Source organism: Sardina pilchardus, chromosome 1, assembly GCF_963854185.1.
Source record: "Sardina pilchardus chromosome 1, fSarPil1.1, whole genome shotgun sequence".
Lineage (NCBI taxonomy): Eukaryota > Metazoa > Chordata > Actinopteri > Clupeiformes > Clupeidae > Sardina > Sardina pilchardus.
The window spans coordinates 42,270,902-42,290,484 of NC_084994.1; the positions used below are offsets into that span (position 1 = coordinate 42,270,902).

A 19,583-nucleotide genomic window follows, 5' to 3' on the forward strand; every position below is an offset into this window, starting at 1 on the left:
GGCCCAGAAGTTTTTTGCTATCTGGGTGTGTATTTCTGCTAAAATACAAAATTAAAACATTTCACTCTCACACATTTCTGGCACTGCACTGGTCCCTCTGTGCATAGAGTCTTCGTTAAATTTTGAAAAAAGTCGAAAAGAAACTAATCGTTGGCTTGAAGAATCAACATTTGAATAGTGATGAAACTTCTGCTTTACACCCCAAATGGAAGATGCTAAATATATGTGTAGGCTACTCTGGCCATGGTAAAAGTTTATTTTCTATTATGCCTAATAATGTGTCTGTATCAACATTTAATTACTATTTAATATTGAATACTAATATTCATATAGGCTACTATTTAATTAATATTTAATACAAATACTGTAAGTCTGTAAGTTCACATCACTTTTGTGAACTTTGGTCATGGTCATAAGCTACAGGTTCTTGGAAGGATACAGTATTAAAAACCAAGATCAAGTTTCAGAAAATCATTTTGAAAAACAGCAGGCCTAATATAATTACATTCTCTGTTGAGAACATACACACACGCACACACACACACACAGACACACAAACTCTCGCTCACTCACTCACACCATTACATCTTAGCCCCCCCCCCCCCCACTCGCCACCCTTATACACACACACACACACACACTTCATCATTCCTCCCACACGCAGGTACACACCCCCCCCCACACACAAAACATAACTTTTCAATTAGTACTTTTAATTTCTTTAAAGTTGAGCTGGTTCTTGAGCACAAGAATTTCAGTACTTATAGTTCATTTTGAGTACATGACAATAACCTGAACAAACAGTGGACACTAGATACAGTATAGTCAAATTATTGCAATGGGCGATACAAAAGTGAATAGGTTATTCTGATGGGAGAGCAGCACTCACTAAGTGATCACAAATGTGTTGGGCACGTTCATACAATGTACGGAAGATCATTGAACATTGCTGTTAGATAAGGATCACATTTTGCTTGTAATAACCGAATTACAGTAGTAACACGTTAGTCAGAGAAAGGTCAGTGTCAGTACAATAAAAGGGTGATCTGATAAGCTTCCCTTCACCTCAATGTTCATGGATCTATTAAACTGATGTGAGACTAATATTGTGCCATTACATGGTGCCAGTGCCAGGTCAAGAACAGTAAAGCCATTTTAGTTGAGCTCCTAGTACATAAAATTAGTGACATCAAAAATATTCTATTCTGTCAGTTTTAATACTCCTCAGTAAACACTGCATTTGGGCTAAAACGGCTGTTCAGAATACTCTGGTTCCTCTTGCGGCTCTTGGTCCCTATTTTCAAGGACTCGTAGATCCTGGACCAGGACTCCAGCTCGGAGCGCCACAGATCTACTCTGGAGCGGATGGTCTGGGCCAACTCATTTTTACTTCCTTTGGACAGATTCCTGCCTTCTTTGCAGATGAAGAAGATGTCTAAACCAATGAAAAGTACATTGAGAGCAATGAAGCCAGACCGTGCAGCCTTGGAGAGGGCCAATGGATTTCCTTTGAACACCTGTCCAAAGTCATCTACTAATGTATCTATGCCCTTCCCAATTCTAATAACTCTACCTCCAGCCCTCACTGTCTTTACTGCAGCACCTATGTTATCTGCCCTATCTGTCCCAACTGTCTTCTCTGAACCATTTATATTGCCATCTGCTACCTTCTCCAATATCTCAATAAGCATCTGCATATCCTCCATGAAATTCTTGAATATGTTATTAACATTCTGTCCATGATGTTTGTTGAACAGTACTTCTGTGACGCCAGTGACCAGACTGGTCAAACCGCTGCCAAGCCCGAGACCAACCCCCGTCATGAGAGCCAAGGAGCCACCTGCGGTCACTGGAATCAAGGCCAGACCAACAATGGAACATATGCCCCCTGCCACCCCCACTGAACTGCCAGCTACATTGGAGATACTGGCACCACGTTTCATATTGTCCAGCTTTTTCTCAGTCTCCTCCAGATCAGAGAGGAACTGCTCCATCTTGGTGCGGCGCTGGCTGAACTCGTCGATGAAAGCTTCAGCTTTTTCTTGGAAGAGGAATGTCAACCTGAGGTGCGGGTCGTTCCTGTAAAGTACCAAAAGCCTTGGGGTCTTTATATCTCCCTTTCATTGCAAAAAAGTTAAATAAAGCCATTTGAAATCTTGTTCCTGGATTTAAATCATACCAAAATGCCCTTACCTTAAGAGTACTAGCTGGTCCAAATGGTCAGGAATGAACTCTTCCTGAATGAGTTCTCCATTGCTGTCTTCAGAGACGTTTGGATATTTCTCTCTGCAAATGTAAATCACATTTAAAATTCAGTGGAGCTTTGTGAATATTATTACCTCTGCCAAGAAGGTTATGTTTTCATCAGGGTTTGTTTGTCTGTTTGGGAGTGATTCAGATCACCGTCTGGATCCAGGAGGCACTGGGCGGAGGTATGCAGTCTTAGCCTGACGAGCCAGACCCACATCAAGATGTAGGGTCTGGACACTCACCGTAGACAGGGCTCAACCGGAGGGGTGGGAGAAACAGTTGTCTTTCAAATTCCCTCCCCGCAATGGGATAACGCTAAACGAATCATCTTCTTGTTTTCAAATAACAAGATGCGTTACCGTCGCAACTTCTGGTCGCATGTCAGTCACCATTATGTTAAGCCCACCCACCGACTCTATACACGCTGTGATTGGCCCGCTGGTTTTTCGAGTTCTCAGCTCCCTGGCTCTATGGATCGTGCCTAGACTGCCCCGCCAGCCAAATTACATTTGCTGCCGCTAGGGGCATCTACATTTCTAGGCTAATGCAGTCTAGAACACATGGACATACTGTGCAATGACCAGTTCAACTGCATGGTGGTGTTGCCACCTGGGAAGAATATGAAGACACACTTCCCAAGTCCACTCCATCCCTACTCCTGCAACTATATGGATTTAAAAATATAATTAAAATCTCTAAACATGTATTGTTTTAACATTACTTGACACCTGACCTTTTCTTCAGCCTTTCACATAGCTGCTTTGAAATGCCAATGTATTTCTTCAGATGGAATGTCAAAACGTCCACATTTCTCAGGCTGGGGAGGAAGAAAGCCTCGTTGTCTCTTTTGAAGTGAATAACAAGAGGAACAGCCATCCTTGCAGCCTTGATGGACAAACGGACATCTGCAGCATTAGCTCCTCTGGGCAAATGGTGGTCATCTGTGAAAGCGTTGAGTGACATATAGCCTTTGCTGAATGACATTCAAATGAGTTGACAGTCATATTCAAAATTAAGAGACAAATTTGAATGTCACCGTCAACTCATTTGAATGTCATTCACCAACCAGGATGACATCAGAAATGTGCAGCAGTCTTAATGTTTTTTTTTCCAGATCTGTAAGTGGAAAGCACATTTTAAATCTATCTGAATTTCCTGTAATTCCCTGTCCTAAACTTCCCTTCCAGTCGAGTTTAATGGTCCATCACCTTCCACTCAGCATTCTGAATAGCTGCACAATAATCACAAGGACCATCGCAATTCCTACCTAATCGCAAAAGCCACACAAATTGTGGACAGTTCATTTTGTCACATCTCTGTTTTTTTATATTCATTTCAACCTCCTTGACTTGGCCCCTTTTGGTTGGTGGGCATGTGTAATGTGTGAGAGGCACAGAAACTCTGATTGGTATATAAGCTTCATATTCAGTTGGGGGTACTGGGGGTACTGTGCTTCTTGTGCACCAGGCATGCTCACTTATCAGGGGTGGCACAAATTAAAGAGACATTTGCAATATTGAACTGAATCAGTTAATTGACTTGTTGGATTGTTGTATTGTGTCTGCAAAGTCAGAGAGTCTGGTGTCCAAGCTAATTAGGCTATTGCTTTAGGCAGTGCTGCTTCGCGATTGTTGGACTTGAGTTCTGACAAGTTGTCATCATTCTGTCTTCCACATTCCTGAAAGGTTTTGGTATGAATGTTGAGTCATATGAAACAGTCATGAATGCTTTATGTGCGGTTTATGTCAGCTATGAATGTTTTCATGAAACTCCCCCGTCAAGTGTTACCAAAAATTCTTACTTGTGAAAATCTTCTTATTTCCAGGTCAGAGTAGCATAGGCTTCCTCTTTTTGTGGAGATATTTACAGAACCTGAATTTCAAATTTTATCAGGCTGGCCATCTGCCAGTAAGACAACATACACTACATCACCAGCAAAACTGGAAAACTCAAAAGTAGTGTTGGTACTTTCACCAAATACATATCTCTCTTGTATATAAGAATGGCACACCGATTTAATAATTTCACAGTAAATCATTTAATTGATTTTAGCAGGAGATACATGAATTCTTCAGTGACTCTTCAGTGACATTCATCTCTTTCAGGTGACTGACATATCGTCTCCTCCTATACATTCTGATTAGAAGGCTAGATTATAACATCACTAAATACCAAAAAAGAACTTGTACAGCATGTAGATGTCTGCTGTGCTCTGATGATGAGATCACCAGTGTATTTCTGGTCGGCTCTTTCCCTCTGTCAGGGTTTGTGGACTGCACTGTAGATCTCACTGCTATCCACAGCTCTGCACACACACAGCAGAACACAGTCAGAGAAATAAGAAAGACGGTTGGATTGTGATGGAAACCAGCAACACAGTGCCACCCTCTGCTAAACATGAGGGGGGAACACTGCACATTAAGACTGCTTGCTTGTCATCCTGACCTTGAATACTGTGCTTGTCTGTGCAGCTCATGTTCAGACAGTCCTACAGTAATCATGAGCACTTAAACAAGGCCTGCACAGACTGTCGATTAGGCAGCAAGTTGTAATGAGCAGAAATGCCCACCTGGCGGCAGCACTCCCTCTGAGGAGCTGAACTGAAGTGTAGACAATGTTGTCCAGTGTGGATGTCAGAAGTGTGTTAACAGTGGAGTTTAGAGGCACCTCCTGTCTTTTGGAGGGATTGATCTGAACACTGGCATACTGAATGTCGTCTTGATCATATGAGGTCACTCTCTGTGTGGGGTCAGAGGTCGTGGCTCTTGCTGTGATGGTGCTGTACAGGAGACCTGAGTCACTCTGATCAGGAAATAGATGATTACAGAAGGTGACAGATGTGTGTCTAATGTGGAGATACAGGTACGATCACAACAGTTAAGCTCCAACTTCCTCACCTGTGTGGTATCATTTGGGGCCCTTGTGTCTGCTGTACTTTCAGCAATCTTCTCCCTGATTTGTAGGCAGCACAGTCATATGCATGATTAGTTGATGATACAGGGAAAATATTAATCATGTCTTGGTCATATTTTATGATCCATATTTACATGCTGTAACTGTTCTACATGTCATGCCTGGATGGGCATTAAATGATCTCAGAGGAAGTACACTTTGTTGAATCACCTCAAGTGCACAATTCCAAGTATCAGCAGGACGCCAAGAATGATGAATGTGGTGATAATGACTGGCAAGAGGATATCAGCATCTAAAGAGACATTTTTATCATGGGAGATTAAATACATTTTAATTAAACAAAATGATCAACTGCATTGAGATATACTTCACAAGCGCAATTGACTGAATATAACATTCTAGCAGTCATATCTACCTCCGAATTTTGTAAGTCAACTGCAGAATTGTAGTAGTAACAACCTCTTTGGCCACAAAGACATGTTATTAATTCCACAGATCATATAAACACTAACCTGTTTGAACTGCAACTTCAAAAGAGATCTGAGAGCCAAGTTCATTGTGTGCCTCACAGTAGTAAAGTCCACTGGTATCAGAGGTCACATTGAAGCTGATGCTCTCCCCTGTGCCCCTCACAGCTTCAACTCCATTCTTCATTAACCAAGTGTAGGTGTACACTGGTGGGTTGGCATCACTGCTGCAGGTCAGAGTCACTAAACTGCCCTCCTCTATTTTACTAGAGGCAGTGATGGACGCAAGGACATTCTTTGGCTTGTCTGTTATAAGATGTGTCAATTAATGATAAGAAACCATGCAGGATTAAAGTAGTTCTGTGATAAAATAGAAAGGCGAGATAATAACTTGCAAGGGAAAACATCACAGAACAACGTAAAACAAACAAAAAACTACTTTTTTTTTGAGGGGACAAGTGACAGGTGAGTGAACCATAAACAGCCAACCAATCAACAGATTCCTTCAGGGGCTCGAAAGGGGTGGGTTGGAATTTGATTGGCGGCAAAAGTCCTTTTAGACAAGTCCCTCCACTCGGTGGGCACATTGCAACTTATGCGTGTGTGCAATAGAGCATGGAAACCCGACCGAAGCCCGACGGGCATGAACCCGACATTCTATGGGAGATTATTTTAGTACCGTGTGTCCTCATTAGAAAGTATCTGGTTAAGCTCCAATATCAACAAACTCTCATCAGAATCACCGACTGCAACATTAAGTGAAGTGGGTGTGCATTCAGGCATATTTACTTACATCGGACATTTAGAGAGAAAGTTGTTGAAGAGAGACCTTTATGTCCCTTCTCAACACAGGAGTAAATGCCTGCATCCTCACTGCTGACTGGGTTTATATGCAGCTTTTTGTCTCTGGTTGAGCGTTTATAGGTCACAGGTTCCCCATTCTTGTACCAGATGAAGATGGGGTCGTTACTCAGAGTACAGGTAGTATTACAGGTGAGGGTGACTTTGTCCCCCTCTTTCACTGTATGAAGAGATGCCCACACCTGTAGATCTAGAATAAACACAATACAATGAAATGTACAGTATGTAAATGAACGTCATTAAAATCATTAAACTGTACTAAGCTTCAGTACAAATTTACCTGTAACAGAAATGGTGACGCCAGGTGATCCAGAGTAATTTTGCCCCCCTTTTGTTGTTAACCTGATGTCCACTGATGAGCCCATTAATACACAGATATTCTCATAGGAGTAGGTCACACCCCAGCACAGTTTATCTGGAACACCTACAATCACACACAGCACCAACACTTGCATTAAATTACAGGTTAAACGTGCACATTTTTGTTTGTTAAATATGGAGGAAATACAACCAAGTACTTTATAAAATCAATTTTGGATTCAATTATTTCAATGTCTCTGCTCTCTGATTTTTTTCAGGTAGAACTGAAGAAGTTCTGATGTGAGACACTGAAGGTGATCTGTACTCACACACTGCTGGGGATCGTAGATCTTCATGACCTCTCACTGCACAGGAGTAACTGGCCACTTCATAGACTGGTATGGAGGCTGTGGTTCTGTCTTGTAGAATCTGTCCGTTCTTGTGCCAGACATATTCAAGTTCAGAATCCAAACTGCAGGAGGTGCTGCAGGTCACTACAGTCTGATTCTGTTCCTGTGCAGAAACTTCCTCTACTCTCAGATCTGTTCATGGTTAGGCAGGAGTGAGATTGAAATAATGAATACAGATAAAACTAGAAAAACACTCAGACAGTGCAATCCTCTGCCAAGCAAAAACATAACCGCCTCCTGGATCTAGACGGTGATACGGACCACTCCCAAATTCAATTGTTTCTTTCTTGGGTCATTTCAGATCTTCCCTGAAAATTTCATCGAAATCCATCCATAACTTTTTGAGTCATCTTGCGAACAAACAGACAAACAAACAGAGACAGACAAACAAACCCTGATGAAAACATAATAACCTCTTTGGCGGAGGTAATAATGAAACAATGATTTCTAGCCCTTACACATTACCTGTAACAAACAATGTAATTCCAGGTTTCCTTGTTATCCATAACAGGCGTAAGACCGTATAAAACCGAAACTGATACACACCAGAGTCTCCTTCTGAAAGTGTGTCTATGTTCAGCCTGCAGTCAGGATAATTAGAGTGACTGTGTTTTATGACTCTCCCACTCTTCTCTTCATACCACTCTCCTCCCAGATATGTGTCTACATGAGAATACTGGTATGTGCAGGGCAGGACCACTGATGCCCCTTTAAGACCACAGACTCGTGTAGAGGAGTAGCTCACACACCATTCACACTGCACCACTGTAACACAACCACAACAAATGCTCTGGAGATGACAAACATGCACAACAAACACAAATAATCAAATAATAACTTGACCGGATTTTGTTAATTCAACAGGAAGCACAAGTCTAATAAACAATATATATTTCCTGTATGAATCCCACATGCACAAACATACATATTATTTGTGTGAATTGTATGTAACTCTGCATATACAGTACCTGTTAGATGTAGGAGAAAATGTACCAAAAATACCTTCAAAAACACCTTAAAAAGCATATCTTGTTCTGTCTGAAATCATAGAGAGTACAATCCAGTCTACCGTTGTGATGTTATTGTGCTGGTGCTGTGCATTTGTAAGAGCAGAAAAGGCATCAACTCCGCAACTGCAGTTGATGCCTTTCATAGAATTCTGTGCTATTAGCTGGTCCCTCTATGGCCATTAGTGAACTGAGAGTCTTTGTGATTGTCATACCACAAGTAAAAGAAAGAACTAATTCTAGAGAAATGAGGTGGCTTTGCCACTTCTGCAAAACACCAAGTCAAAAATACATCATTTCATCACATCACACCATAGACAACATGATAATTTGAATCACAACAATGTCCTACCTAAGTTATGCTGGTACATCCTTGAGCTGAGATGACATTCTGAAATGGCAATTACTAATGGAAATGTACAATCATTACAATCATTACTTATTTGTCATGTACAATACATTTTTACAATCATCATACTGTTTGTATGGCGTTACATTTGTGCCACAATCATGAGCGCAGAGTGGAGCAATATTGAGTGCAGAAACATATTTTGAGCAAGCGCACAAATTATATTTTGAGGAAAAATTCAACTTGAGCACAAAGAATTTGTAACTGAGCAAACGAGAATCAATTCTGTGCTCAACAAAAGTCTTTGGCCACGTTTCCCACATTCGTTAAGCTCTTAACACTAAGATCTTTGGAGCGCTCTTAAAGAGGAATAATGCAGGATTGGCGATTTCGTCTCTGGTTTCGGTTTCGTTTTTCGTTTTCGCTCGTTTTATGCTTGCATTTTTCTCTGCAGAGCTTCCCCGACAGCTTTAGCGTGTATATTTATACATATATAGGCTATATATAAATAGCAGGTTCTTCTTGTTCCTTTCGCGTCTCTGACTTCCAGATGTAAACAGCAAACGATCGTTTATCAGAAAGTTGCAAGGTTGTAATAGCGGAGAGGGACACTAGGGGCGGGAGGAAATGTGACTGTTTTCGATAAAAACTGGTCAGTCAAGCAAAACAACAATTTCTAAGCGATTTTATGACTATGAAAAAGTTGCATAGGGTCTCTTTAAGAACGCTGTGAAAGAAGAATGTGTTTCCCAGTCGCTCTTAGCTTAAGAAGATCTTTCACTAAGAAGGAAACGTAAGATCGAGCTGACCCACACTTAACAGTCTTCTTAGCGATCAAATGCTCAGTGAGCATAGCCTGCCGCTAGGGGCGTGTAGATTTCTAGGCTTTAGTGATCAAGCTGCGTCAGGGAAAAAATAATATTGAATTACACGTTTAAGTTTTCAACACATCTGCATATGAGTTTATAGTATTACACATACAATAAACATCAACAACCCTGTGGCATTTCACAGATATCAAGGAAAGAGATGTAATTGAACTCAGCTGAACCTAATCCAATGAGGCTTCACCTGCTACTCTAGGCGTTGCCAAAGTCCGCGATGTAAAAGTCCGGTTTACATATATTCACACCGGCCCAAAATGTTAACGGCCCACGCACACACGATACATGCATAGCCTAATTGCACCTGTAGGGGGAACACGGGGCGCTGTGTGTGACTTGTGCGCTGATAAAGGGGTGGGTGATCGATTTGCCTGGCATCGAGTGATTCAGTTTCAGCACCACCGTGGTGAACAGCTCTCGTTAAGAACTTGTTAAGAACCTTCTATGGCTTGATCTTAAGGTTCTCCTAAGAAGGCAGTTAAGAACGCATCTGGGAAAAACACCCGTATCTTAGCGCTCCTTCTTAGCGATTCCTTCTTTGGAGCCTTCTTAAGTCCTTAAGACAGATCGAATCTGGGAATCGCGGCCTTTGTGTGTTCGCTACAGTCACAATGTATGCGTGACAACAGCCCCCCTTTCATTCAGTTTCACTGAGTGCCCTCTCACACAGCTCCCTTTGCTCGCTTTAGCTATCTCTCCCTCTCGCCCAAGTTAATCTCTGCGCTCGCTCAAAATCTGTCGACAGCGTTACATTTGTGCCAAAGTTGCCAACCAATAGAGAGTCGAAGTCACGCCCTTCTACCTCCGGTCTATGGGACCTATTTCACGATTTTTTATGAACGGGAGTCAATGGAGAGATAACAATTATTTTGTCTCTCATGAAATCTGCAAGTACAGGTCTCCACGTTGCAAAGATATCACAGGCTGTAGTCTGGCTTATGCCAAACCATATACTCAAGTCTGTAAACATTAAACCAAGACGAAGCCTCATTAGAACTAGTAACAGCTGATCATGGACTGCTAATTTGAATTTTTTTGGCTGTGGGAGAAAAGCCATGACTGAGTACAAAAGTTGCCAAAAAACCTGCAGTATCTAGGCCAGTGTAAAATTTTGACACTTTGTCATCGTTGGCTGACAGTGACGGTGTGTGAACCATTTGAGTACCTTCATCTTTTGTTGATTTGTTGAACAGTAATTATGGTCAACATCATCTGGCCACTGAGTGCCAACATCACATGTAGTATTTTCTAAGACATACAGAAAACGGGCTTCCTCATGACAAAGGCTGCAGAGTTTTGTCTTCACTAGCTTCAATTTTGAGAAAGAACGCTCCACCGTTGCAGTTGACACAGGCAGTGTCCCATATATTTCTAGCAGCCGTGTCAACTCTGGAAAAAATAAGTTGGCATTGTATTCTTTTACCGGAAAGCATGGATGCCACACTGGGGAGGCAAGAGTATGAGGAATGAAAGACTTTCAGTTCAGTCAATAACCTCTCCTCTTCATCAATTTCATAAAACTCACACAGCTTCCCAACAGATTCCAGTGCTTCTGTTGGACCTCTTCGTGTTTGCCAGTTGTTTTGCACTATGAGATGATGAAAAGCACTCAAAATATCCCATGTGGTATTATCTCTTCCTTTAAAGCGCCTGTGAAGCTCTTGTGTCATTGTGTCCAAAAAACCCTAGTACACTTTAGCACGGTAGTAGTCTTGCAAAGTTGGAAAGGCATAGTCAGTAACAGCTGATGAGGCATCATACTTGAACTTGGCTGGCACTTTCCTCTTCCTAGCTAGCTTGTCCAGGGATTTCAGATGGGGGTCCAGCCCCGCTGATGCAGCCTTCACTGTTGTCTGTTGGTAAATGTCTTCAAACTCTTCCTCTGTTCTGCAGTGGGCTAACCTTTGCAAAACTTGTACAATCCTGAATGCTGCAGCTTGGTCCAAGCCTTTCTTCTGCAATGCATCAGAAGCAGCTGCAGTCACTTGGAAGACTGGACAGGTGATCTCCAGACACAGAAAAACCTCAAAATTGATGCCATTGAGAAGACTCATTGCATCTTCAGCTGAAGCATCAGGGGGATCTTGCCGTGTCATTTCCTCAAGGAACATCATAACAGCTGGAAGGACCTTCTTTAACGCCGGTGATCCACTAGCACACGATGCGAACTCCGCATCGCATTGTCCCCATTCATTTCAATGAGAAGCGAATTCGCAGCCCGCATAGCATTCTGGGTACGCGTTGCGTCTAGAGCTGTGGTTGCGGTGCGTCGGAAAAGTTCAGCAATCCCCAACTTTTTTCAAATTAATCCGTCCATCGCGAGCACATCGCGAGGCGAGTATCCAATAGCAGAGCAGGTCGCTCCTGACGTTCAACAACATTGCATTTTCTGGTAGTCCAGGTTTTTCCGCCAGAAACATAGACATGTCGGACGAAAAACTTATTATCGCCGTGTCAAGTTTCCCCTGCATTTATGATGTGTCTCTGGACACATATAGAGACAATTTGATGAGGAACGAGGCATGGAGGAAAATTGCAGAGATAGTTGGTGACGATGGTGGGTGTTATGAAGCAGACGAAAGTATTCTTTGCTACTATGTTCAGATTTCTTTGGTTGTCAATGGGAAAATTGCACTAGCTGCCACCGCTAAATATGTCAAATAAGCTCAGGTGTGTGTGTGTGTGTGTGCCTAGTCATTAACCCCTTCATTAATGATGTGAAATGTATTTTCTTTTTTTTATGTCAGAGAAAGAGTGTAGAAGTAGGTGGAAGAGCCTTCGCGATGTGTATGTGAAGGAGAAAAAGAAAGAAAAGGAGAAGAGAAGTTGTGGGGCTGAGGCCCCGTCACAGCACCAGTGGCGCTATATGGCAGTGATGGGGTTCTTGGCCCCATTCATTCAGTGTAGGCCCACGGTGTCTAACCTGCCCCGCCGCCTCCAATCTGCCCCCCCCCAGCCTGCTACCACCCAGGCCACTCTCCTCCAGCCTGCTACCACCCAGGCCGCTCTCCCCCAGCCTGCTACCACCCAGGCCGCTCTCCTCCAGCCTGCTACCACCCAGGCCACTCTCCTCCAGCCTGCTACCACCCAGGCCACTCTCCTCCAGCCTGCTACCACCCAGGCCACTCTCCTCCAGCCCGATCCCAGAGAGATTGTGGAGCTGGAAATAGAAATAATTCCTGATCCAGCTTCACCCAGCCAACCTCCTTCTCCCAGCCCATCTTCTGTTCCCAACCCTCCTGCCACACCGAGCACAAGTGCTTCTCTGAGTACACCTGCTCCCACCCCACCAGCCTCTATTGAGTTTAGGCCTAATCGCAAGAGGAGGGCTAAATCAAGCCTTAGTGCCTTTGAGCATGAGCTCATTGATGCCCTTGCTTCTGATGCCCCAACAGTAACAGCCACACCACCGCCTCCACCTACTCCCCCTCCTCCGTCAGACCCTGATGAGCTATTTTTTTAAGCCTCATCCCAAGTCTTAAACGTCTCCCAGTCCTAAAGAGAGACGAGCTAAAGTTTAATTTTTTTAAATCCGTCTTAGATGCCTGCAGAGAGGCCGATTCCTCAACCTAAATGGAATTAAGAATATAGATGATAGATACAGTAGATAGGGTAGATAGATTTAGTAGTGTGTGTTAAGACGTGTTGAGACGTTCTTCTCATTGTTTTATGCCTTTGTATATGCTGTATATGTTTGTGTGCAATAATAAAAAAAAGTATTTTATTTACGTATAGCTCAGACCTCTGTCAGTTTGTCTACATATGTCAAATTTAATGACGTGATTCTCCAACAAGGCTTTAGGTTGCAAATGCTGTCAATGGCATGTTACATTATCAGAGGTCTGCTTCCCGCATGAGGCACTCATCAACGGATATAACACAAATGTATTGAAATCAGAATCAGAATCAGCTTTATTGGCCAGTTTTGCATAAATAAACAATTAGTTTGTTTGCTCTCAGGTACAACACTCAACAATAACATTAAAAAACAGTAAGAATAGAATAAGGGCAGTAAGGCTATGTATACGAATACAGTATGTACATATAGGCCTACACCCCAACAGGCACAAGCAAGACGCAGGATGCAATATACAATTGAAAGAGGGTGGGAATATCAGTATAGGCTGAGGTTTAAGATCAAATATAAATTAAGTGCAAGGCAGTTCAGTTAAATGATAATGTATTAATAATAACTGTAATATTGAAGTGCACATGATATGAGGTAGATGAGCAGAACAGGTTGATTGACTTGTTTGTTTTATGGGTGGGTGCTATCTCTGCTTGTTCAACAGAGTGACAGCTTGGGGGAAGAAGTTGTCTTTGTGACATCTGCTTTTGGCAAACATTGCCCTGTATCTTCTCCCAGAGGAAGGGAGGTTGAACAGATGGTGACCAGGGTGTGTAGAGATTTTTGCTAAGATGTGGATGTGTGTTGGACCGGGGGGGGGGGGGGGGGGGGTGTAGAAAATGCATAGAATGCTGTAGGAAGTTGGGCATATACTGTCTGGGGGTGTGTGTGTGTGTGTGTTGGTGTGGTAATGCTTGTGCAACACTGGAATTTTGCCTTTTTATGAACCATGAAAGTGGCTCTTAAAAGAGCCGTTGTGATGTGGAGCTGCTGTGCAGCCGCGTCATGGCTGGACCTGCCAGGGAACAGCGTCTTCTTCATTGAAGAAGGAGGTTAACTGAGCTCTCACTCTCAGTGCCTCCCGTGAAGCGTTGTTAGCTGCCATCCTGGACACCCCTCTGATACAGTCGACTTCACCTGGGGTGCGTTTCTAGAAAGCGTCGTTTGCTAACTTGCGTCGCAATCTTGGGAGTTCGCTCCGTCGTTCTTGAATTTGGTGTTTCTAGAAAAGGTAGTTCAAACTCTCAATCGCAAACAAGGACGCAAAGTTTGGTCGTTTAAACTACTGCCCCTGGGCAGTCGCACCTGTGTCGTACCTTGGGAGTTCCAGTTGGTGATGTCGTTAGTGCAAGATCGCCTGACCAAAAATCACAAGCGCCCAACCAAAAATCACTAAGTTGTTGTTTTCTCGTGACTCAATGATTGCGCTATACTGTAGGCTAATATAAAGTAAAATACCGTTGGGCTCATTCTTGCTACGTGTGTTACCTTGCGTTCATTTGTGTGTTGGTTTGCGTTTTGGTAGGCTACTGTTATGATATTGACAAACCCTCGAGTCAAGCACACCGTTCATTAGTATAATGGTTAAGGCAGGTGGCTTATCATCACAACATCGCAGGTTCTTTTCCCGTATGCATCACACATGCTTTTGTTTCTGACTAGTGAAACGTGGAAATAACCCTAATAAGTAATGTCGTGGAACTATTAAACTGATGTCGTGTTCCTGGCCACTCGATGTAAAGCAATTAAATATATTTAGGGTCTAACCTATTGTTGTGTGTGTGGTATGCCTGCTCTTACTCAAAAGTGACATGGAGAGGTAAGATGCGAACTTGGGCCGCGCGCGCAATGTACTGACATGCAACAGCTGAACCACCAGACACCGATTTAGTATTGTGATAATTTGTAATTAGTCTAGGCCATATATATTTTGTACAGATATTTTTTAGATATTTCACACAAATAAGTACATATATTGGACAGCTTAAGCAAACTGTTTCATGTGCTTGCATAGGTTTACGTTTTTTTCTGATAGCAATATAATGCCAGCATGAATCACTTTGGGTTTAAATTAGACTCGTCGACACATAGTGGGTGCCTCTCAACATCCCTCCTCGATCCTCGGTCCTCTATCCCATTGTTGCCGCCCTATCATTCAGTGAGGACGAGGATCGAGGAAGGAAAGGAGAATCTATAAAAGACAAGTGATAGGCATCCAGTGACGGAGCATTTCTAGTGGGTGGGGTATTATACGTTGACACCTTTTCCACCAATGAAATGTGCCGCTGGGTCCTCAACAACGTTGTTGGAACAACGGTGTTCGAACAACGGAGGTAGCGAATTGCGACACAGGTACGATGCTTTCTGGAAACAGGTGTAACACTGTCGTTGTTTGATAGCAAGTTGCGTCGCACCACGGTGGTTAAACAACGCTGTTGCTAACTTTTCTAGAAACGCACCCCTGGGCGACGGGAACCAGCAGATGTTGTGCCCCTCCTCCTTAGGGTCATGACCCGCAGGAAGTTGTGGAGGACGCAGGTGGCTCTGACACAGGTCTCCGCAGTGGTGGAGTTGACACCCATCACTCTCCTGTACATCCTCCACTGAGAAGACAAAATGCCAAAAGCGCACTCAACTACTAACCTGGCCCGACTGAGCCGGTAGTTGAAGACCCGCCGCTCTCCAGGGACATGGGGGCCAGGGAAAGGCCGCATCAGGTTCCGGCGGAGGGGAAATGCCTCATCTCCGACGAAGACAAACGGCATACATCCACGCTGCTCCGACCCCGGGATGAAGGCGTCCTCAGGGAGGTCCAGGGTCCCGTCTCAGAGGCCCTCACCGAAGGCGGAGTTGTACAACGAGCCACCGTCACTGGCCCTGCCATACCCACCGACGTCGACAACCCGGAACAGGTAGTGTGCATCCACTACAGCCAACAGGACGATGGAGTGGGTCCCCTTGTAGTTGTAATACATGGAGCCTGAGTTGTCTGGAGCCTGGATGACAACATGCTTGCCGTCCAACGAGCCAACGCAATTGGGGAAGTCCCAGAGATCTCTGAACCCTTCAGCAATCTCCAGCCAGTCCTCCATGCAGGGAGCAGGCATGAACTCAGGCACCAGATGGCAGCTGCCACTTCACACACCACTCGCCCAACAGTGCAGTGGCCAACCCTGTAGCTGAACGCTATTGTAGAGAATGAGTCACCTGTTGCAAGGTATCTGTGGAAAACATAAAAGTATATCAATGGGCATGAGCATTTTATAAAAGCTGACTACATTGTCAGATGAGGTACACTATCTTGCCATATGGCCACATTGCATTAATATTATTTTAAAATAAGCTATGGAAGCAAGTTGCCATTATATTCACATTGGATGGGCTAAAACATTAAATATCTTACAAATAAGAAGCTTGGTCAATGGCACCGTGCACACGCAGTACATTAGACCTAGCTACAATAAAAACGTATAGGTCACTATAAAATGAATTATCAATGGATCCTACCGTAGACAGATAGCGAGCCGCTGTGCCGGAGAGATGGATTTCCGGAAACGGGTGTCCTGTTTGGTGATCCTTCGTCCAACTCGTGCCAGCAGGTCGTCAAACAACGGGACGGACAGGCGGAAATACCGCTGGAACAGGTCCCCATCCAGCCGAAGCTCCATCACCAGCCGATGGTACTCCCCATGCTGATCCCGGGCGAGACGAAAGGGGTGCACCCAATACCGGTGCTTTCTTCTCAATCTCCTCCTCAGGTACAGCAGCGCAACAAGCAAAATCCTCCGCTGTCTTCGGTTCATGATTAAAATTACTGCCGAACTAGCAAACTTATTTATAGACGTGATTTTCCCTCTATAATTTCAACTGTAAGAGGGAAACCTTTTGATTGGTTGTTGCGGTACCTGCCCTCTCTTCACCCATCAAAAAAGGGAACGCCCACCGAAGCGTCTGCGGGGAGGGTAGCGTAGCGATTGAGTAGTGCGACGCGGAGTTCGCATTGCGTGCTAGTGGATCACCGGCGTTAGAGTCTTGAGAGCTGTTTCTCTGCAGGCCCACCGAGTGTCTGAGAGCTTCTGCAGCTCCAGAAGGTGTTGATTGGGGTACATTCTCTTTTGAGTCTCAGTGAATGCTGAATGTCTTTTTGAAGAGTTGGCCACAAATGCATACAGTTACAATTGAAAAAAGTGAGAAAAGAGATGTTTGATTTTGCACTTTCAACCAAAACCAGGTCAAGGCAATGAGCTTGACAATGCACATACAAGGCCTTTGGATTTTGTTTTAGAATCCTTGACTGAAGGCCCTTGTATCGACCACTCAGATTTGCAGCCCCATCGTAACCTTGACCCCAAAGGTTCTCCATTTTGAGGCCATTTTCTTCCAGCAAAGCCATGACTACATTTTCAAGAGCATCTCCACTTGTAGAATGCACATTACAGACCTGCAGGAAGCGCTCCTTGATTTCCATGTTATGCACATATCTGACAACAAAGGAAACCTGTTCATTGTGTGCAACATCTGTGGTTTCATCCATTAATATGGAAAATATTTCACTGTCTTGTCTCTTGTCTCTCTTTCTGGATCTCACGCTTCACTGATATAGCAAGAGCTGTTATTATATCATTCTGAGATCTGTTTGAGAGTAGTGAGACAACTGGTCTTGTTTGAATTCCCTGTTTTTCTTTGACAGCATCAATGTGTGATTTAATTACACTGTCATAATTGCTGAACAGCTCCACCAATTCTATGAAATTCCCTTTATTTTCACTTGATGAAGTTTCATAATTTCCCCTGAATGGCAATCCCTGTCTTGCCAAGAACAGAGTTATGTCAATCAATCGAGACAACACTTCCCTGTTTCTTTCCCTCTCTTGTTGTCTTGCCCCTGGAGATCAGCTATTTCAAAAGCAGCCTGCAATGCACTTTTCTTTAATGTGTTCCACCTCACCATAGCACACATATGAGATTCTGATGCACTGTGTTCTTTAATTTTTTCTAAAGCCTTTCTCCACTTGTTTACCCAGCTATTTTCCAGGGCCCGTATTCACAAAGCATTTTATCTTACCACTAAGAGTACTCCTAAATCGCGCTAGAAGATTTTAGTTAGGAGTTTTCCCCTAAAAGTTATTCACAAAGCCTTTCAGACCTACTTTTAGTAAGGAGAAACGCCCACTCCTAAACTAAAAGTGAGTCTTCGTTGCTATGGTTGACGTCATTACTCATGCACGAGCTTGATGAAAGTGACCACCTTGATTGGCTGGTGATTATAACGCGGGAATGATGGCAAACCTCCCCTACAATGACGAGTTGAGTGACAGGTGTTAGGTCTTAGCTGGTGAGAATGCGTGCGCTATGTCGGGCTGTGAAGGATGGAAGATGATGAATAAATAGGCATAGCCTTAATGAATAAAGAGTAAAGCAAGCCTAGGCTTAATGAAACACTATGGACTGGAGCAGTATATTTGCAACATGTTTTAAATTAATCTGTATGAAAACACGTAGCCTATATTTGCAAAGAGGAGAAGCGATTTAATTTAATTAGGCACAATAAGACGTTACATTTAGTTTACATGCAATGGTGGTTTTGGTTGTCGGTGGCATTATTGCATTTGTATCCTTAGTTGCAATGCACATTTATTCCCTTGCATGACAGCGAGCTCCTGCACTGCACGGTCATTTCAAAACATCGCGACGTGAAATGCCACTAAAAGCGGGTTGTGAATAGGTCTTAGTGAGTTAGAAGTCCTCTCGAGTTCTTTTACGCTGTCCTAGACTTAGGAGCTACTTTTAGGCTTAGAATGCTTTGTGAATAACTTTTAGTGAAAAAAATTAGGAGTCATGAAGTTAGGCGTGACACGCCCATTATTTTTAGGAGTTCCTCCCTAAATTCGCCAGTTAGGAGCTACTTTTAGCCCTAAAATTCTTTGTGAATACGGGCCCAGTTGTTTGGGAGACCTGTGTGTTTTTCATGGTTTCAGAAGAGACGGCAACTGAAGCAGAACATGGCATCAGCACTTGGCGAATATTCTAACCATGGATTTCTGTCATACCATTGTTTCTGAAACGAGCGTCCTTCGTCATTCTTTGGAAACAATGAAAATACTGGCTGGCAGGGTCCAATATTAACGCAGACCTTGATAAACATTTCATCATACATCAGATTGAATTTCTGGACATGGGCAGGATCTGTTGGGTGTTGTAAGTGAAGTAAACAAATACTTAAAATATCATCAACATGTTTTAGACGACCAGGGATTACATGACTCAACATTTTGAAACATTTTAACCTTCTTATTGCACGTTCAACGTGGATTCTGACATTGGCCAGACGGCGTGTTCTTGTAACTTCATGTTCTGGGAGTTGTTTACAGCCTCGTGTAAAAACCGGACTAGCCAACGTCACTCCTGGAGGAGGAGCATCTGCAATTGTAAAGCCACGGTCTGACAAAATGGGAAATAAAACCACAGTTTTTTTGTGATAAAAGTATCACTAGCTCTGCCACCAAACAGTTTT

The 19,583-nt window shown here is 43.4% G+C and overlaps 2 protein-coding genes and 1 long non-coding RNA gene across 3 annotated transcripts; all 3 read right to left on the bottom strand.

Moving 5' to 3' along the window:
* Window positions 1–894: 894 nt before the first annotated feature.
* LOC134079030 (apolipoprotein L6-like) lies at window positions 895–3,126 on the bottom strand. The gene is made up of 3 exons (XM_062535198.1): window positions 2,984–3,126; window positions 2,205–2,286; window positions 895–2,117 (listed from the first exon to the last, which is right to left on the bottom strand). Exons 1-3 carry the CDS (start codon window positions 3,124–3,126, stop codon window positions 1,215–1,217), a joined length of 1,128 nt encoding a protein of 375 aa, XP_062391182.1. The 3' UTR covers window positions 895–1,214.
* Window positions 3,127–4,825: 1,699 nt separating this feature from the next.
* LOC134075737 (uncharacterized) lies at window positions 4,826–5,460 on the bottom strand. The gene is made up of 3 exons (XR_009938463.1): window positions 5,374–5,460; window positions 5,148–5,202; window positions 4,826–5,052 (listed from the first exon to the last, which is right to left on the bottom strand). It is a non-coding gene; the product is annotated as an uncharacterized LOC134075737 (long non-coding RNA).
* Window positions 5,461–5,670: 210 nt separating this feature from the next.
* LOC134079039 (B-cell receptor CD22-like) lies at window positions 5,671–7,663 on the bottom strand. Its single transcript, XM_062535211.1, has 5 exons — window positions 7,660–7,663; window positions 7,121–7,333; window positions 6,772–6,915; window positions 6,424–6,681; window positions 5,671–5,936 (listed from the first exon to the last, which is right to left on the bottom strand). Exons 1-5 carry the CDS (start codon window positions 7,661–7,663, stop codon window positions 5,671–5,673), a joined length of 885 nt encoding a protein of 294 aa, XP_062391195.1.
* Between the last annotated feature and the right edge of the window lie 11,920 nt (window positions 7,664–19,583).

Excerpts from the sequence above, each read along its gene's own strand:
- LOC134079030 (XM_062535198.1), bottom strand. The coding sequence starts at position 3,126 with ATGGCTGTTCCTCTTGTTATTCACTTCAAAAGAGACAACGAGGCTTTC. Across the intron at positions 2,287-2,983 it reads TGTGAAAGGCTGAAGAAAAG|AGAGAAATATCCAAACGTCT; the intron begins GTCAGGTGTCAA and ends TTACATTTGCAG. Across the intron at positions 2,118-2,204 it reads CTGACCATTTGGACCAGCTA|GGAGATATAAAGACCCCAAG; the intron begins GTACTCTTAAGG and ends TTGCAATGAAAG.
- LOC134079039 (XM_062535211.1), bottom strand. Across the intron at positions 6,916-7,120 it reads TCTACGATCCCCAGCAGTGT|GTGTTCCAGATAAACTGTGC; the intron begins GTGAGTACAGAT and ends GTGTGATTGTAG. Across the intron at positions 6,682-6,771 it reads CGTCACCATTTCTGTTACAG|ATCTACAGGTGTGGGCATCT; the intron begins GTAAATTTGTAC and ends TGTTTATTCTAG.